This window comes from Eublepharis macularius, chromosome 3 (assembly GCF_028583425.1).
Source record: "Eublepharis macularius isolate TG4126 chromosome 3, MPM_Emac_v1.0, whole genome shotgun sequence".
NCBI classification, from domain to species: Eukaryota; Metazoa; Chordata; class Lepidosauria; order Squamata; family Eublepharidae; genus Eublepharis; species Eublepharis macularius.
This window is the reverse complement of record NC_072792.1, coordinates 143993896-144010972: the sequence shown is the minus strand read 5'-3', so window position 1 is coordinate 144010972 and position 17077 is coordinate 143993896. Positions and strand designations below refer to the sequence as shown.

General features: G+C 50.6%; 1 protein-coding gene across 1 annotated transcript in view; it reads left to right on the top strand.

Moving 5' to 3' along the window:
• The window catches only part of ATG3 (autophagy related 3), a 34437-nt gene that overhangs the window by 4389 nt on the left and 12971 nt on the right, over positions 1-17077 (top strand). Inside the window, exons 2-7 of the mRNA XM_054974309.1 lie at positions 7353-7394; positions 9751-9800; positions 11858-11928; positions 15500-15607; positions 15864-15913; positions 16401-16479. Of these exons, the coding sequence (XP_054830284.1) occupies positions 7353-7394; positions 9751-9800; positions 11858-11928; positions 15500-15607; positions 15864-15913; positions 16401-16479 (400 nt within the window). The remainder of the gene's footprint in view (positions 1-7352; positions 7395-9750; positions 9801-11857; positions 11929-15499; positions 15608-15863; positions 15914-16400; positions 16480-17077) is intronic.

Sequence of the window (17077 nt, the reverse complement as noted above, 5' to 3'; positions counted from 1 at the left end):
TTGCAAGCCTTTTTGTAATATTTTTTGTCATTTTTATATCCTGTCCTTCCTTCAAGGTTTCAGGATAGCATATTCAAGGCTCTGTAACTCTTATTACACTAATCCTGTGAAGTAATAGTGTCTTGGCTGGGTGCAGAGGGAGAATTTGAACTTTTTTTTGTATCTGACTCTAAAACTTGTCACTAGTCACCATGATGATAGCATTTTTAGAGGGAGTATTTTTAAATGCTTATAAATTCCTTAATCATATGCACTTATTTTTCATATGAGTATGAACTCATATGAGAACTCCTTAAGCAGGAAACTGTCATAATTTCCTAGCATACTTGAGATTATTTAATACATCAGTATTTTGTTCAGCTCTTTAGGGGGCTGCTCTCTCTCCCACTGAATTAAACATTCATTAGACCAGGTAGCAGAGAAGATGACAAAGTTTTCCAGTTGCAATGTTTCAAAGAATGCTGAAACCATTGAATAAGCAATTTCAAAGGGGTTCTGAAAACTTGCAGCTTGGGTTGGGTCCCCCCCCCTATAAAAGACATGGGATGTTGATAGTGGTTTCAGCTTCTTAGAAATGAGTTACACTTTGTGAGGCCCCGCCCCGCCGGCCGCGCCTTCCCCGCGTCCTGCCGTCCCGGGGGTGACCACCAGGGGGAGGTTGAAGGTGCTCCCTCGGCCTCAGACTGGATAGGGGCAGTGGTTCAAGCACCAAGCTCTGCCTCCTATCTGGCGTTCTGGAATATACTCGCTCTCTCTCTGTGTCCAACCTTCCAACTAGCCGTCTCCTCCTCGGCGTCACTGGGAGCTCCCTTCTTATAGTCCCTCCTGGCTCTGCCCCCTGGCTTTCCACCAACCCTCTCCCCTGGCTCATCTGCCCTAGTCGCTAACACCTGGCTACTCCCGCCTGGTTGGTTCCCCTGCCCTTCCGTCACCCTTCCTCCCCCTGCCCTCTCTCTAGTGCCTGTTTCTTCCCTCCACCACCCTTCACCAATCCCCGGTGCCGCTTCAGACCGGGGAGCCCTCCCAGGAGCCATCCAGCCAACCCAGAGCGGGGATGTCTCGCTGGGCGTCCCTCCTTCCGCCCGCCCCATCTGGGCTTTCCCCCTCCCCGCGCTGGGCCGCGCTCGCCCCGGAGCCACCTCCCCGGGTGGCTGCGGCGGCGTCGGAGCTACTCTCCTCCGTCCGCCGCTCCCGCTTCTCTGCCGCGCGGCCGTCATCCCGCCGGGCAGCCCGCCCGGCTCCGGCCGCTCCGCGGTCGCGAGAGGCGGCCGCGGCCGCGGCCGGCCCCGCCGCGGCAACGGCGGCGCCGGGCTCAACTCTCCCGGCGGCGGCGGCGGCGGCGGCAGACCCGGCGGTTCTCGCAGCGGCGGCGGCGGGCCCCGCTGCCCCTGTGAAGGCTGCGTCGGTGGCGGCAGGTCTCGCGGCTCCCGCGGCGGCGGGGGCGCAAGCGGGAGCGCGGCCGGGAAGCCGAGGGTCGACGTCCCCTCCGAACCCTGTGCCGTGGGCTCCCAGGTAGGTTGGGGGGCTGGGCGGGGCTCGGGGGGCTGGTGGTGGGCTCCCGAGGGGGTGGGGGGTCGGGTCCAGTCCGGGGGGGGAGGGCCCACCCCGGACACACACCCCCCCTGGGGGTCGGGAGCCTCCTGGTCCGTGGAATGTTCCGGGATTCGCGACATGTAGTCCGCATTCGCATGGAGCCGTCCCGGACGGTGTCGGAGCTGGAAGCTGAAAGGGAGCAGAGAGAGGTACCACCTGAGAACCCGTGGGTTGTGGTCCTTCATGCGGGCCATCCATAGCAGGGGGGCGTGGTCCGTGACCAGGGTGAAGGGGTTGTTGGCAAGGTAAAACTGAAGTGCCCCCACTGCCCACTTCACCGCCAGGGCCTCTTTCTCTACGGTAGCGTATCTGACTTCTGCCGGTTGCAGCTTCCGGCTGATAAACAACACGGGGTACTCTTGACCGTCGACTTCCTGGGAGAGGACCGCCCCCAGCCCCACGTCGGAGGCGTCCGTGTGTACGAGGAACGGTTGCTCAAAGTCGGGGTTCCGCAACACGGGGGCCCCTGACAGGGCCCGGCGTAGGGCTTCAAAGGCACGGAGCCGGTCGGGGTCCCAGTGTATGGTAGCCGGTTGGTCCTTGCGCAGGCAGTTGGAGAGTGGGCTGGCCTGGCTGGCGAAGTGGGGTATGAATTTACTGTAGTAGCCCACCAGCCCCAAGAAGCGCCGCATCTGCCGCTTGGTTCGAGGACGGGGGCTCTGCTCCAACGTCGTGACTTTGTCGGGTACGGGGCGTAAGACCCCGCGACCCACCTGGAATCCCAAGTACGTGAGTTCCTGGAACCCGATCCGGCTCTTGCGCGGGTTGACTCGCAAGCCGGCCCCGGCTAGGGCTGCCAGGACCGCACTCAGGTGCTGTAGATGTGACGTCCAGTCCGGGCTAAAGATGATGATGTCATCTATATAGGCTCGGGCGAACCCCTGGCAGTGGGCCAGCACCTGGTCCACGAGGCGTTGAAAGGTGGCGGCGGCCCCATGCAGCCCGAAGGGCATGACTTTGAATTGGAACAGGCCTTGGGGGGTCGCGAAGGCCGTTTTCTCCCGGTCTTCGGGTGCCATGGGTATTTGCCAATACCCCTTTGTGAGGTCCAGGGCTGACAGGTAGCGCGCCGTTCCGAGTTGGTCGATCAGTACGTCAGCCCGGGGCATGGGATAGGCATCGAAGGTGGCGATGGCATTGACCTGCCGGTAGTCCACACAGAAGCGTACGGAGCCGTCCGGTTTCCCCACTAGCACAATGGGGCTCCGCCACGCACTACGAGAGGGCTCGATGACGTCGAGGCGGAGCATGTCCTCCACTTCCTTGGCCACGACTTCCCACCGTTTTAGGGGGAGTGGCCTCCAGGGGGTCCTTGCCACTTGCCCCGGGGGTGTAGGTATGTGGTGAGACAGCATAGTGGTCCGGCCCGGTCGGCAGGAGAAAAGACCTGGGTTCTGTCGGATCACTGCCCTTGCCTGCGCCCGTTGATCGTCCTGGAGGTCCGTGTCCAGGACGGGCTCCTCTTCGGCGAGTCCGCTCGGGGTCCACGGCAACTCGCCAGCGGGGAGTTCTAGGGGGTCGGGCGACAGGTTGCACTGGTGCGCCTCCGCCTCGTGCCAGGCTTTCAGGTCATTAATGTGCAGTCTCTTCCGGTGTCGGGGGCTCGGCCCGCACTGGACTTCATACGACAGGGGCCCCCGCACTTTGGTGACGGGGTAGGGTCCCCGCCACGGGGCCCCTGGGCCCGGCCCCATGACCCGATGGTGGACAAGGACCTTCGCCCCCACCTGGAATGTCCGAGCTTTGGCTCCCCGGTCGTAGTAGGCCTTCTGGGCCCGCTGGGCTTCCCGTAGATGTTCCCGGGCGGCGGCCCGACAGGTCTCCAGCCGGTCTTGGAGGTCCTGAACATACTCGGGGGCGGGTCGTCCCTCGGGGTCGGCCCTCGGGGCCCACTGCTCCCCCACCAGTCCCAGTATCCCCCGGGGTCGCCGCCCATACAGGAGCTCGAAGGGGGCATATCCCGTAGAGGCCTGGGGTGTCTCGCGGACCGCGAAGAGCAAGGGGTCTATGTACAAATCCCACTGGCGGGGGCGGTCATGGGCTAACTTGCGGATCATCGCCTTCAGAGTCTGGTTGAACCTCTCCACCAGCCCGTCGGTTTGGGGGTGGTAGACACTGGTGAAGATTTGTCGTACTTGCAGCGTACGGCACAGATGTCTGGTGAGCTGGGCCGTGAAAGGCTTCCCGCAGTCCGACAGCAGCTCCCGGGGCAATCCTACCTGAGCGAAGAATCGCAGCAGCACCCGGGCGACCCCCGGGGCCTTCATGTCGCGCAGGGGAATGGCTTCAGGGTACCGGGTAGCATAGTCCATCAGGACCAGGATGTAACGGGCTCCCCGTGGCGTCCGTGGCAACGGGCCGACGAAGTCCATGGCCACTCTGGAGAAGGGCTCCTCGATGATGGGTAGCGGGGCCAACGGGGCCCGGGCTGGACGGCGGCTGGCTTGCCGCTGGCACAGCGGGCAAGCCTGACAGTAGCGTTTGACCTCCTTGGCTAGCCCCGGCCAGAAGAAGTGGGCTTCAATCCGGGCCGCAGTGCTTCGCGCACCCTGATGGCCGCCCCAGGGGTGGTCGTGGGCGGCCTTGAGGACCTCTGGGCGGTAGGCAGTTGGGACCAACAGCTGGGCCACTTCCCCTGGTCCTCCTTTCACTAAGTGGTACCAGCGCCCTCCTACTTGGATGACCCGCGGTAGCCGTCCTGCTCGGCGGGGATCAAGGACCCGTCCCTCACTTACCGCGGTCATCCGGCGTAGGCTTTCCAGCGAGGGATCCTCGGCCTGGGCGGCGGCGAATCGGGGCTCGGTTCCCCATCCCCGGCGGAGTTGGGCTGGGACATCCCCGATTCCATTCTCCTCCGGGTGTCCCTCGGCGTCTCCTTCGTCGTCCCCGACCATGACCTCCCCAACTTCCTCCAGATCCGGGGGAAGGGCCGTCTTCATGGCGGGGCGGAAGTGGGGGGAATCCCTCCCCAGCAAGACTGGGTAGGGGAGAGCCTGTACCCGGGCCAAGGGCGTCTCGCAGGTCTGGCCCCGGTACGTCACTGGGGCCAAGACGACGGGGCATTCCTCCACATGGTTGTGGACACAGGCGATGACGGCCTGACGGACCACCGGGAGGTCTGCGGGCAGGAGGTGGGAGCGGATCATTGACACGGAGCTCCCGCTGTCGAGGAGTGCCGTCAACTTCCTACCCATCACCGAGACCAAGACAAGCATAGGGGGAGGCCGGGGGGCCCGGCTCGTTGCGGGCAGGGCCGTGTCCCAGCCCAGGTCGCACTCCATGAGGGGGCATTCTCTTTTCCAGTGCCCCCGTTGCCCGCAGGTGAAGCACGGCCCTTTGTCTCCCGGCTCCCTAGCTGAGCTGCCGGGCTTAGGCGTAGCGGGGGTTACGGGCGGCGGGAGAGCTAGTCGGGGCCCGGCCGAGGGTCCTCCGGTTGCTCGATTCAGCGGGGCAGGGGCGGGGTGCCGGGGTCCCGCCCGCGCCCGTCCCCCCTTTTCGCCTGTGCTGCGGCTCCCGTCGCTGCCGGGGCGGGGCTCCGGCTTCCCAGGCTCCCGGGGCTCCACGGCCATCACGTTTTCCCACAGCGTGGTGGCTTCTTTCAGGGTGGCGGGCTTATTATAGGCCACCCAGTTTCGAGCCCGCGTCGGAATCACCTGGAGCAGCTGCTCGAGGACCACTTGGTCAGCAATCCTCCGGCCGTCATCCGAGGTGGGCTTCAGCCAGTGGTAGGCGGCATCCTGGAGATTGGCCACCAGGGTGCGAGGCCGGTCAGTCTTCTGGAAGGCGATGGACCGGAACTTCTGCCGGTAAGTCTCCGGGATGATTTCGTAGCGATCCAATATCGCCTCCTTAAGCCTCGCGTAGTCCGCGCTTTCGGCCTTGGGAAGGGCCTTCAGGGCGGCCTGCGCCTCCCCCGTAAGGTAAGGCCCGATGATGAAGGCCCACTGGCCCGGTGCCCACCCTGCCGCCTCGGCGGTACGCTCGAAGGCCTCCAAGAACGCATCCACGTCATCCTCCGGGCCTAGCTTAGCGAGGTGGAACGGCGGCCTGGGGTTGGGTCCGGCGCCTCCGGCGGCCCCGGCCCCGGCGCCAGCCAACGCCTGTTGAAGGTTCTGGATGAGGTTTGCCTGGGCGTCCTGCTGCTGACGCGCGAGAGCGGCTTGCGCATCCAGTTGCTGTTGGGCCACCTCCTTCAATAGTTGCCCCTGGTGCTCGGCTAGCCACTGGCCAAACTGCGTGAGATCCATCGTGGAGCCTGCAGTCTCGGCAGGGGTCTCCACACTCGCCGCTTTCAACACCGCCGGGCGCAGGAGGGGTCGGGGGCTGCTCCAGCCGGCTGGAGTGGGCAGGTGCGGGCGCGGGTGCCTCACGGGGCTGCCAGTGCCTGCATTCTCCACCAGTTTGTGAGGCCCCGCCCCGCCCCGCCGGCCGCGCCTTCCCCGCGTCCTGCCGTCCCGGGGGTGACCACCAGGGGGAGGTTGAAGGTGCTCCCTCGGCCTCAGACTGGATAGGGGCAGTGGTTCAAGCACCAAGCTCTGCCTCCTATCTGGCGTTCTGGAATATACTCGCTCTCTCTCTGTGTCCAACCTTCCAACTAGCCGTCTCCTCCTCGGCGTCACTGGGAGCTCCCTTCTTATAGTCCCTCCTGGCTCTGCCCCCTGGCTTTCCACCAACCCTCTCCCCTGGCTCATCTGCCCTAGTCGCTAACACCTGGCTACTCCCGCCTGGTTGGTTCCCCTGCCCTTCCGTCACCCTTCCTCCCCCTGCCCTCTCTCTAGTGCCTGTTTCTTCCCTCCACCACCCTTCACCAATCCCCGGTGCCGCTTCAGACCGGGGAGCCCTCCCAGGAGCCATCCAGCCAACCCAGAGCGGGGATGTCTCGCTGGGCGTCCCTCCTTCCGCCCGCCCCATCTGGGCTTTCCCCCTCCCCGCGCTGGGCCGCGCTCGCCCCGGAGCCACCTCCTCGGGTGGCTGCGGCGGCGTCGGAGCTACTCTCCTCCGTCCGCCGCTCCCGCTTCTCTGCCGCGCGGCCGTCATCCCGCCGGGCAGCCCGCCCGGCTCCGGCCGCTCCGCGGTCGCGAGAGGCGGCCGCGGCCGCGGCCGGCCCCGCCGCGGCAACGGCGGCGCCGGGCTCAACTCTCCCGGCGGCGGCGGCGGCGGCGGCAGACCCGGCGGTTCTCGCAGCGGCGGCGGCGGGCCCCGCTGCCCCTGTGAAGGCTGCGTCGGTGGCGGCAGGTCTCGCGGCTCCCGCGGTGGCGGGGGCGCAAGCGGGAGCGCGGCCGGGAAGCCGAGGGTCGACGTCCCCTCCGAACCCTGTGCCGTGGGCTCCCAGGTAGGTTGGGGGGCTGGGCGGGGCTCGGGGGGCTGGTGGTGGGGCTCCCGAGGGGGTGGGGGGTCGGGTCCAGTCCGGGGGGGGAGGGCCCACCCCGGACAACTTTCTCTATGGCAGGTATGTTTTGATTGTATGGTTTTTTGGATCAGCTTTTCTTCAACTCTGTATTTGCTAATGTTATGTCTTTGTAAACTTATGTTTATTTACCCTATGTCATTGTTAATGAAATTGTCCTTGATACTGACTGTACTAATCTCACACTGTGTAGTCTACCTTGAGTCTCAGTGAGAAAGGTGGGCCATTAAATGACATAGATAAATAAAATAAAAATTAGAATCTGTTCAGAAAGCGTAGGTGGCAGCTAGTGTCACTACTTTTTCTCAAATGTGTGCAGATACCTTAATGTCTTTAATCTTCTTTATGGTAGGAATCCAAGTTTAAAGAAACTGGAGTGATCACTCCTGAAGAGGTAGGTGTTCAATTGTTCACCTGTTATTTCTGAGTAGCGTTTGAAAGCTGTAAAAACAGGAAGTTCTTTTAGAAGGGTATGTTAGTTCCTGTTACTACTCCTGTCGCTACAAATTATGATTGGGACAAGATGCTTTAGTTTAGCTAAAATAAATGAAACACTTACTAGGAAAAGCTGGTCAAAATTATAAAAGCATTGAATAACTTTTTTATCTCCCCTATGCATGCAATCCTACATATGCTTACCTGATAAGAAATTCTATTGAACGTAATAGGATCAGCCTCATTATAAATATGCACAGGATTGGGCTATAAAACAAAGCCATACTATACTGCTGTGAGCAAAGAAGTCTGTAAAAGGAAATATGCAGATATTACAAAATGCTAGTCTGTTTTTCACATATTAAGTGTTTGGCAACAGCATGCCCTAGAATTATCTGGTACCAGTCAGTACATAAATATGTGTAATTTCCCAGGCATTTCTCCTCTGTCTTATCAATAGGCTGTTTTTCAGTTCTCTACTGGTGCTCTCTTTATATAAAATGAGGAATTATAATGTGACTTTCACTATTAGTCAAGCTGTGGTCTTTGTTTCTAAATTTGTACATGTGCATTGCTTTCTAGTTTGCATTGAGATATAACAGACTTCTTCAGCCTGTGTGATCTGCCAGGAATAGGACCCAACTTGTTTGAAGGGCCTTTGGGAAATTAACATTAATTTAACTGTTAGTATAAACCTGAGACAAAAAGCTACAATCCACAGAGAAGCTGGGGTGATCGTAAATGGAAGAAGTAAATTTGAGAAAAGATTAGTTACTCAGTCAAAAATAAATGTCACAAAATGGGAGGCGCAGAATTGATGTTTTTAATGGCAGTTGATCTCTCACAAATGTGTTTTCTTATGACTGTGGTAGATCTATGCAAAAGTGCATCAATTTGTACTTTCCATGCATTCCTTTTGCCGCTCAGGCTCCAACCTTATGCCTTTCAGCTTGTGAATTCTTATCAAAAGAAAACCAAACTTAAAAACGTTCCGGTTCAAATTATGTTTTTTATAAAATTGATAAGTAACGAAAAGTAACTTGCTGAAATGGGAGAGTAGCATTTCACAATATTTTTGTCCCTCACGAAAGGAACCCATGTCTTGGCAAAAAGTATGAAACTATCCAAGGGGCTGAATCAGAAGGAGATGGAATGTGTTCTCATTGCCAAGGCAGTCAGGCTATGTTCCCTCTCACTGGGATGCACATTTGGTTGAACACCCAAATGTGAAGAAATGTCTGCCTGCTTGCCTAAGCAACAGCAATGTTCTCCTCTGCCCGTCGCTCCACAGCAGCTGCTTAAGGAAACAGTGAACGCAATGGCTGCAAGAGAGTATGAAAGGACAGTTGAGGAGGATTGCAGACTTTTTCAGGCCCCTCAAAATGGCATACTTTTTGTAGGAAAATAGAATTTCACAAATAGTTGACACTGTTCAAGTAGATAGTTATGGCCAAATAATCTGAAGTCGTTGCATGAATGCCAAAGGAGAAGCAGATCTACTGTAAATATTTATTAACATTAAATTAATGGCAGATTTTGTAGGTTCCTTTTGATTGAATCAATCTGCAGTTGTCTAGTACTGAGTCAGCTGAGGTTTTTATTCCTTTTTCATGCTGGCCTAGCAAGTGTATGTAAGTTTTCTAACTTGTCTGCTACTATTACTTGCCTGCTTCACTGTGGGTCCTTGCAGCTTTGAAAATTAAGCCACAGCTTTCATTGGTGGCAGTCTGTTGATGCTGTTATCTTAATTCATCTATAGAAATGGCAAGATCTAATGATTAAAGGCCGCAGTTGTGCCAGATAGCTTATTGCTGTTAACTAACTTTTTTTCTGATGCCATGTGGGAGATAGTGTTATGAAAGATGGTGTCCGCCTAATGATTTGGGGCAGAACTGAGAAAGTGATTATACATCATTTATCAAGGCAGTTATCGCTGCAATCAACAAGAAAGAAAGCACTTCTTAAAAAACAAAGTTTAGAAATGACAATTTATGGTGGTGACTATCGAATGCATGGCTCCATTGGCACTCATGGCTGTGTCTTGAAGCATATTCTGTGGATATCCCTTGAATATTTGCTAAGCAAGGACCACCTATCCCACTTGGTTTGTATATAGTCCCATTAACTGAATCTAGTAGGTGCAACCCCAGTTTACAGGGTCACAAGCAAAGAAGTCATTAGGTTAGGAAGATTATTATGCTGGTGCTAATCAACTTGGGTTGCATGTTATTCATGATGATTAAGCTACTTAGGTTGGTGCAGCTCTGTATATATCATATAAATTTGGTAACATTCTGCTCTTTTGCATTTGACAGTTTGTAGCAGCTGGAGACCATCTAGTTCACCACTGTCCTACTTGGCAATGGTAAGTTAAGATTCTACAGGATGCTCATCAGAAGAGCACTCAGTTGGTGATCTTATATGTTAAGGAAAATACATAGGAGTCTCCCATAATGCATATGAAGTAAAATGGGCACGCCCCTCCCTTCCTGTTAAGAAGCAGGAGGGATCCCTGGGTTTTACTACTTGTGCTTCTTGTGCTCCTTACTCAGCATTGGATTTCTGGCTTTTGAGTAGACATTGAGAAAAAAGTTTGCTGCATTGGCTCTGTGTGCTGCATGAAGTACAATAACCTCTTCCTAATGTTGTGCGTGAGTTGTCTTGACAAATATTTTGATTTAATATGTACTGCACTAATTGGTCAAAAGTTTTGCATTCATTACAATTTAGTGCTTAAAGGAAGACATTTAACTCACAACCAGATGCTATGAGCACCTGAAATTGTGCTAGATATATCATATTGCTTGTGCATTTGTACTGGCTCTATTGCCATTATAGCCAAATTACCTTTGTCATAATTAAATAATTAGAAACCGGCTAATATTCTTGCATGTATCTAATGAAGTCCACAAAAGCTTATGAATTAATATGTGTTAGTGTTGAAGGCACCACAAGACTCCATTTTACATTTGCTGCAGCAGACTATCATGAGTACCTGGCACGTTATTTAATCCAGATGATTAATCATGTATAAACTGCTAAAATGAATATTTTTTTGTAATAGAAGCTGTAGTAATTTTATCTTGTACATGTAGCAAGAATATTCAAAAGCAAATACTAAGAATACCAGCATAGGATCTTCTCTATGACCTATTAACATTATTAGGTAATCATTGCATGTGGATACCCTATCCTAAAATCATTGTGATTTTTATAACAGTGGCTGATTCCACATAAGGGTTTTTCGTGTGGTGGTCATGTTGCCAGTGTGATTGTTGCTCGTTCATGCTTGCATTAGAGATTACACATGGCACAGGATAATTCAGTTTTTCACCCTTGTTAGCTATGATTTCCCTTTCATACCAGTTGCAGATTACAGTGCCCCCCCAGCCCTGTTGTTCTGCTGCTGTCATAATTCTCCATTTGCCATTTAGATATTTTGGCATGTGCATAGTGCAATTCTATATTCTTTTTTCAAGAAGCGCATTTGCAAAATGCTTTTCCAGAATAACATGATACTAGTAATGCTAATTGCTGGAAGCACTAGGTGTCCCGTTGTGATCATCTACATTGAGAGAACTAAGTTGTCTCCTATTGCTTGGAGAAAGGGAAGAAAGCGCTTCAGGAAATTTTCAAATACTAACAGTGAGAGCAGAGAAAAACACTTGCCTCTCGAATTGTGATAATATAGTATCCCCACTGTGACATTGCCTGACCCTCCCCCAAATAAAAAAAAAATTCCTTTTTGTTGGTCACCAGAAACCAAGGCATTTCACAATAAAAACACAGAGGAAGGGAGTGCAGGGGGCATTTTCTTTCATTTAAACACAAGACATACCTTCTCTTCCAGACACATGTAATAGGAACATGGGAAATACTGTTTTTAGGGTTTTTTAAAGGAGTTTTTAGCAGGGGAAAATGTGCTGTTCATGATTTGTGTAGGAATGGAGGACAACGTTGTTTAGAAACAAATGAACAAAAATGCATGCTAGAGTTGCTGAGATGGAGAAAAACCTCTATGTGGAATTGGCCAGTGATAATCCTATAAAGTACCAGTTAGTGTACAAAGCTTTGAGCTGCTCTCTTTACTGCCAGCTCATACCTTTGTCCCTTTTTCCTATAAGCCCTCCATATTTGGTTGGATTTTTTTCACCTTTTGTTTCTTTAAAGCAGTGGCCTGTGGCAGGGCACTTTCAAAAACACATGTGACACAGATTGATAAATCTGTGAATCAAAGAAAATAATCAAATATTTCATTGGGCTGGGCATGTCCTTGCTTTAAGATGCTCCAATGTAGATTTTTAGATCCCTACGGCAGTATTGTTTGTTTTAATTTTATTGGAAACATAGTAATACTGTAGAAAGCATAATTTGATTTCTTGTTGTCTATAGATTGTCACAGTCTTATTTTGTATCTCAAAGGGCTACAGGAGAAGAATTAAAGGTCAAGGCTTATCTCCCAACAGACAAACAGTTTTTGGTCACTAAAAATGGTAAGTATCTAGCATTAGTTTGTAATTGTGACTGAACATATACTAGCTGTGAGCCTCCAAAAGTGTGCACCAAAAAAGTTTGACATCATCTGCATTTTAGAGTAACGGTGTGAACTTTTGAGAATCTCTGGCACTTCTAATAGTTATCTGACAAAAATAAATAAATAACTTGCTATTGTGTCATAATTTTCATATTATTATTCTAGATGTGGTCTCACTGTACCTTGTGCAAGGATGCCAGCACTTCTAGCCTTACTAGAAATGCCTCGCCATAATTCCACTAAAATTATATCCAGGAGCTAGTCACCCTCTGCAGCATTAGTATACTAGCAGCTCATATTCCCTTCATAATTAAACAATAGAACCTCTTCTTTTTCAGCTAATGTTTCCCTTGCCAGTAACAGAAATGTATTAATGTTCAGAGCCGTGCGCTTACGTTTTATACTACAGAATTTTATTTTATTTTATTTATTTATTTTGTTTTTTTATAGTATTGATGTATGCATTATATCCACATACAATCTATACTTCATGTACATATACATATAGAATAAATTTAACTATCCATACATCCGATACAGACTACAGAATTTTATTTTCTTTGCAGTACTCAATTCATCCTGTATAAATACTGCAGTCGTTGTGTATCTTTACAGTATCTGCCCCCATCTTGATGATACCCTACAAATACCAAACCGTGACCAGCTAACTGAACTTAAGTAAAACGTTACTAAACTTAAATATACCAAAAGTGAAAAACAAACTTTATTGAGCTTCTTCACATTACTCTACATGCAGCAGTTAGCTATCCAAGCTCCAAATACTGGTGAAGAACATGTGCTTTCCCAACCGAAGAAGGGAAGAACACACAATCCTCCCAGCAAAACACTTGCTGCCAGAGTAAACAAAAATATTTATGTATTGTCGAAGGCTTTCACGGCCGGAGAACGATGGTTGTTGTGGGTTTTCCGGGCTGTATTGCCGTGGTCTTGGCATTGTAGTTCCTGACGTTTCGCCAGCAGCTGTGGCTGGCATCTTCAGAGGTGTAGCACCAAAAGACAGAGATCTCTCAGTGTCACTGTGACACCGAGAGATCTCTGTCTTTTGGTGCTACACCTCTGAAGATGCCAGCCACAGCTGCTGGCGAAACGTCAGGAACTACAATGCCAAAACCACGGCAATACAGCCCGGAAAACCCACAACAACCATCAATAAAGTTTGTTTTTCACTTTTGGTATATTTAAGTTTAGTAACGTTTTACTTAAGTTCAGTTAGCTGGTCATGGTTTGGTATTTGTAGGGTAGCTTTTTCCGTGTCTCTCTCAACTGTTTGGTTGCCCATCTTGATGATGTCAGCAAATTCCATCAGTTGTTGTTGTTGTTGTTGTTTACCTTTCTAACTCACCTTTCCCGCACGTGGGCTCAGGGCAAGGTACAGCAGTTATAAAAACACAATAAAATATTAAAAACAATTCATAAAACAACAGTTCATCATAAAATCAACAAACAGATAATAACTGTCCCAAGATGGGGTCAATTTCAGATTCCTACCCATCAGCATACAGGGGGAGGGAAGTGGACAGATAATGTACTGCAACCCATACATGGGTCAGCTAATGAATGGGCCCTACATAGCCCTGTGCTGTACCCCTACATTGGGCAGCAGCCGTCGGACACTGTATAACCCCACACTTACTGGGAGACTGGTGGGAGGTTCAGTGAGGATCTCATGCTGGCCTCAACCATACACCTGGTGGAACATCTCCATCTTACAGGCCTGCCAAAGTGATAGAAGATCCTGATGGGCCCGGGTGTTCTCAGACAGAGAGTTCCACGAGGTTGGGGCCAGGACTGAAAAGGCCCTGGCCCTGGTGGAGCCCAACCGAGCCTCCCTGGGGCCAGGGACCGCCAGCAGGTGTTTTCCAGCTGATCAGAGCGTTCTCCAGGGCACATACGGGGAGAGGCAGTACCTTAGGTATGCTGGTCCCAGTCCGTTTAGGGCTTTATAGGTCAAAACCAGCGCCTTGAACCATATCTGGAATTCCACAGAGAGCCAGTGGAGCTGCTGCAGAATTGGTGTAATATGTGTCCTATAAGGAACACCCGTCAAAACACGTGCAGCAGTATTCTGGACCTGCTGTAGTTTCCGGATCATACCCAAGGGCATCCCTGCGTAGAGCGAGTTACAGTAATCCAACCTGGAGGTGACCATGGCATGGATCACTGTCATTAGGTCCTGGGCTGAGAGATAGGGGACTAGCTGCCTGGCCTGCCGAAGATGGAAGAAAGCAGCCTGGGCAACCGTCGCAATCTGGGCCTCTGTAGATAAGGAGGAATCCAGGATCACGCCCAAACTCCTGACTGATAGTACGGGCACAAGTGGTCCCCCCCCCACAAAGGCCAGGAGATGGATCCCCTTCTCTGACAGCCCACGGCCGAAGTACAGGACCTCCATCTTCATGGGATTCAACTTCAGCCTGCTCTGTGCCACCTATCCAGACACGGCCTCCAAAGCTCTCAACAGGGCATCGGGGCAGAGTCAGGTCGATGGTCCATCAGCAGATACAACTGGGTGTCATCCGCATATTGATGACATCCCAGTCCAAACCTCTGCACCAGCTGGGCGAGGGGGCGTATATAAAGATTGAACAGCAGGGGAGAGAGTATCGCCCCCTGAGGGACACCACACACCAAAGGCTGGTGTGTGGACAACCTCTCCCCCAGCACCACCCTCTGTCCCCAACCATGGAGAAAAGGAACAAGCCACTGCAAGGCTGTCCCTCAAATCCCCATGTCGGTGAAGCGGTGGGCCAACAACTCATGGTCGACCATGTCAAATGCCGCTGAAAGGTCTAACAAAATCAGCAGCGCTGACCCACCACAATGCAGGTGCCTACAGAGGTCGTCCATGAGGGCAACTAACACTGTCTCCGTCCTATGGCCTGGACGGAAACCAGACTGGTATGGGTCCAGGACAGAGGTCTCATCTAGGAAAACCACCTTTCCCAGAAATGGGAGATTCGATACTGGATGGTAACTGGGCGGGTCAGTGGGGTCATTCCCTAATGAAATAGTGTTCAGTATTAGCACCTGAGGAATGGTTACTAGTTTCTTTTCTTGTCCCTTTCTTTGCTTGGCCCTTATTTCCATTAATCGGTGTTGTCTTACATTGCTTGTGCTGGCACTGATCTTCTCTTCATTAAGAAGCACATCAAAGCTATTCCTGTATGGCACTAAATCCAATGTATTTTTTAATTTCACATAGATGTTTGCCCTTCGTGCTTGTAACCTGTGAAAATGCAGTTCCTACCATTTCCTAGATGCTTCAATATACTGCTGTTTAAATTAACTTGAAAAGTGTGTTCTTCAGTGATAGATTGAACAGCATTAAAAATCTCAGTTCCACAAGGCAGTATGGTTTATTTGATTAAGTTTAGGCTTATGTGAAAAATTTTGAAGTGTGTACAGATTGGCAATCAGTACTTTGAAAAGATCCAGGACTCCAGGTTCCAAAATTTTTTGTAAGACTCCAGTTGATTTTGTGTGTGTGATCTGCTATGTGCTCTTTGTAGTGCCATGCTACAAGCGATGTAAACAGATGGAGTACTCCGATGAACTGGAAGCCATTATAGAAGAAGACGACGGTGATGGAGGATGGGTAGACACATTTCACAATGCAGGTATTTTAGTTCCTTTGTTTGTTAAGCTTGAAAGAACAGGCATCCAGACTGCAGTTCCTGTCAGATCACCTAATGTATTTCAAAAGTGCTCTAAAGTATATAAATGTGGCAGACTCGGATCATCTTTAAGCTTACTTTTCCTTACTGAATCTGAATCTTTAATAACTTTAAGCAGCTACTGAATATTCTGAATCACAGGTGCTGTCAATGGTAGCAAGTTTCTTCTTAGTTCTGATAGCATCTGTTTTCTTAATAGGTGTTACAGGAGTAATGGAATCTGTTAAGGAAATCACGCTGGAAAGCAAGGTATTAGCTTGTGCATTTTTTACTTATATGCGAGGAGGCTAAATCTAGTAAAAAGCTCAACATGCACATTTGTTGAAGTTGTCTCTGTCCTTAAAAACCAGTATTGTTTGTTTTTTGCTTCCGACAAATTGTGACAGTAAGTAGGAGCTTGCTATTACCTACAGCAGTAAACTTGCAGCATGTCTTTTTATTGAGGATCGGACTGTTCTATGGATTTATCTCAACATCAGTAATCTCTTTAAAGTTCCCAGGTGTGAAACTGTGATAATTATATATAGTTAGTTCTAAAATAGAAACCTTGAGCAAGGTGAAAGTCCAGAGAACATTTTAGCATCTTGGGTTTGGTACTACAGTGAATGCTCATTGCAGTGCAGGAATCTTAAGGTTATGTAGCACATTGCATAGATATGTGTTCATGTTTCACATGTTGCTGAGAAGCTCTGTGAAATGATAATGGTAAGATACTTTTTCTCCCTTGTGTTCAAAGGATAGTGTAAAATTGCCAGAACACTCAGGAGCCTGTGAAGATGAGGAGGAGGAGGAGGGAGAGGCAGCTGATATGGAAGGTAATAATCTATTGTGAACGAGGCATACTTCACTAGAAGAAACTTCTGTTAGTTATGTCACTAGAATACAGTGTTCTTGCCTGAATGCACTGCAACATGGATATCTTATTTTCTGAAATATTCAGTCCAGCACTATGTATACTCTTCACTGATGTTAATCAGGTACGTGAAAGTTGTCTTAAGGCTGAGAAGGATCAGTTACTCCTCTTGTCTTCTGTGGACAAGATAAGTAATGGTATCAAACTGTGTCTGAAAAGATTTAGACTCCTTCTTAGAAAGAATTTTGTAACTGTAAGAACGCAGTTGGGTAAGGTGATTGTAATGGAAACTCTAAAGCAGGCTAGATGATAATTGGGTGGAATTAGGGCAGGGCGATTGACTGCAAAAGCCTGTTACCTAGTGTTCATGTAGTCTGTGGAGTGTTGGGTTTGAATGAAGAGGATCTGATTCAGATATCTGATTGTGTTGATGCTCTTTTGGTGGCCTTAGGCAAGTAATTCTGTCTCAGCTTAACCTGCCTCACAGAGTCAAACATGTTGCAGTCACTCTGAGCTCACTGTAGTAAGCAGCCTCTTTCTGAAACAAAGATTAATAAATA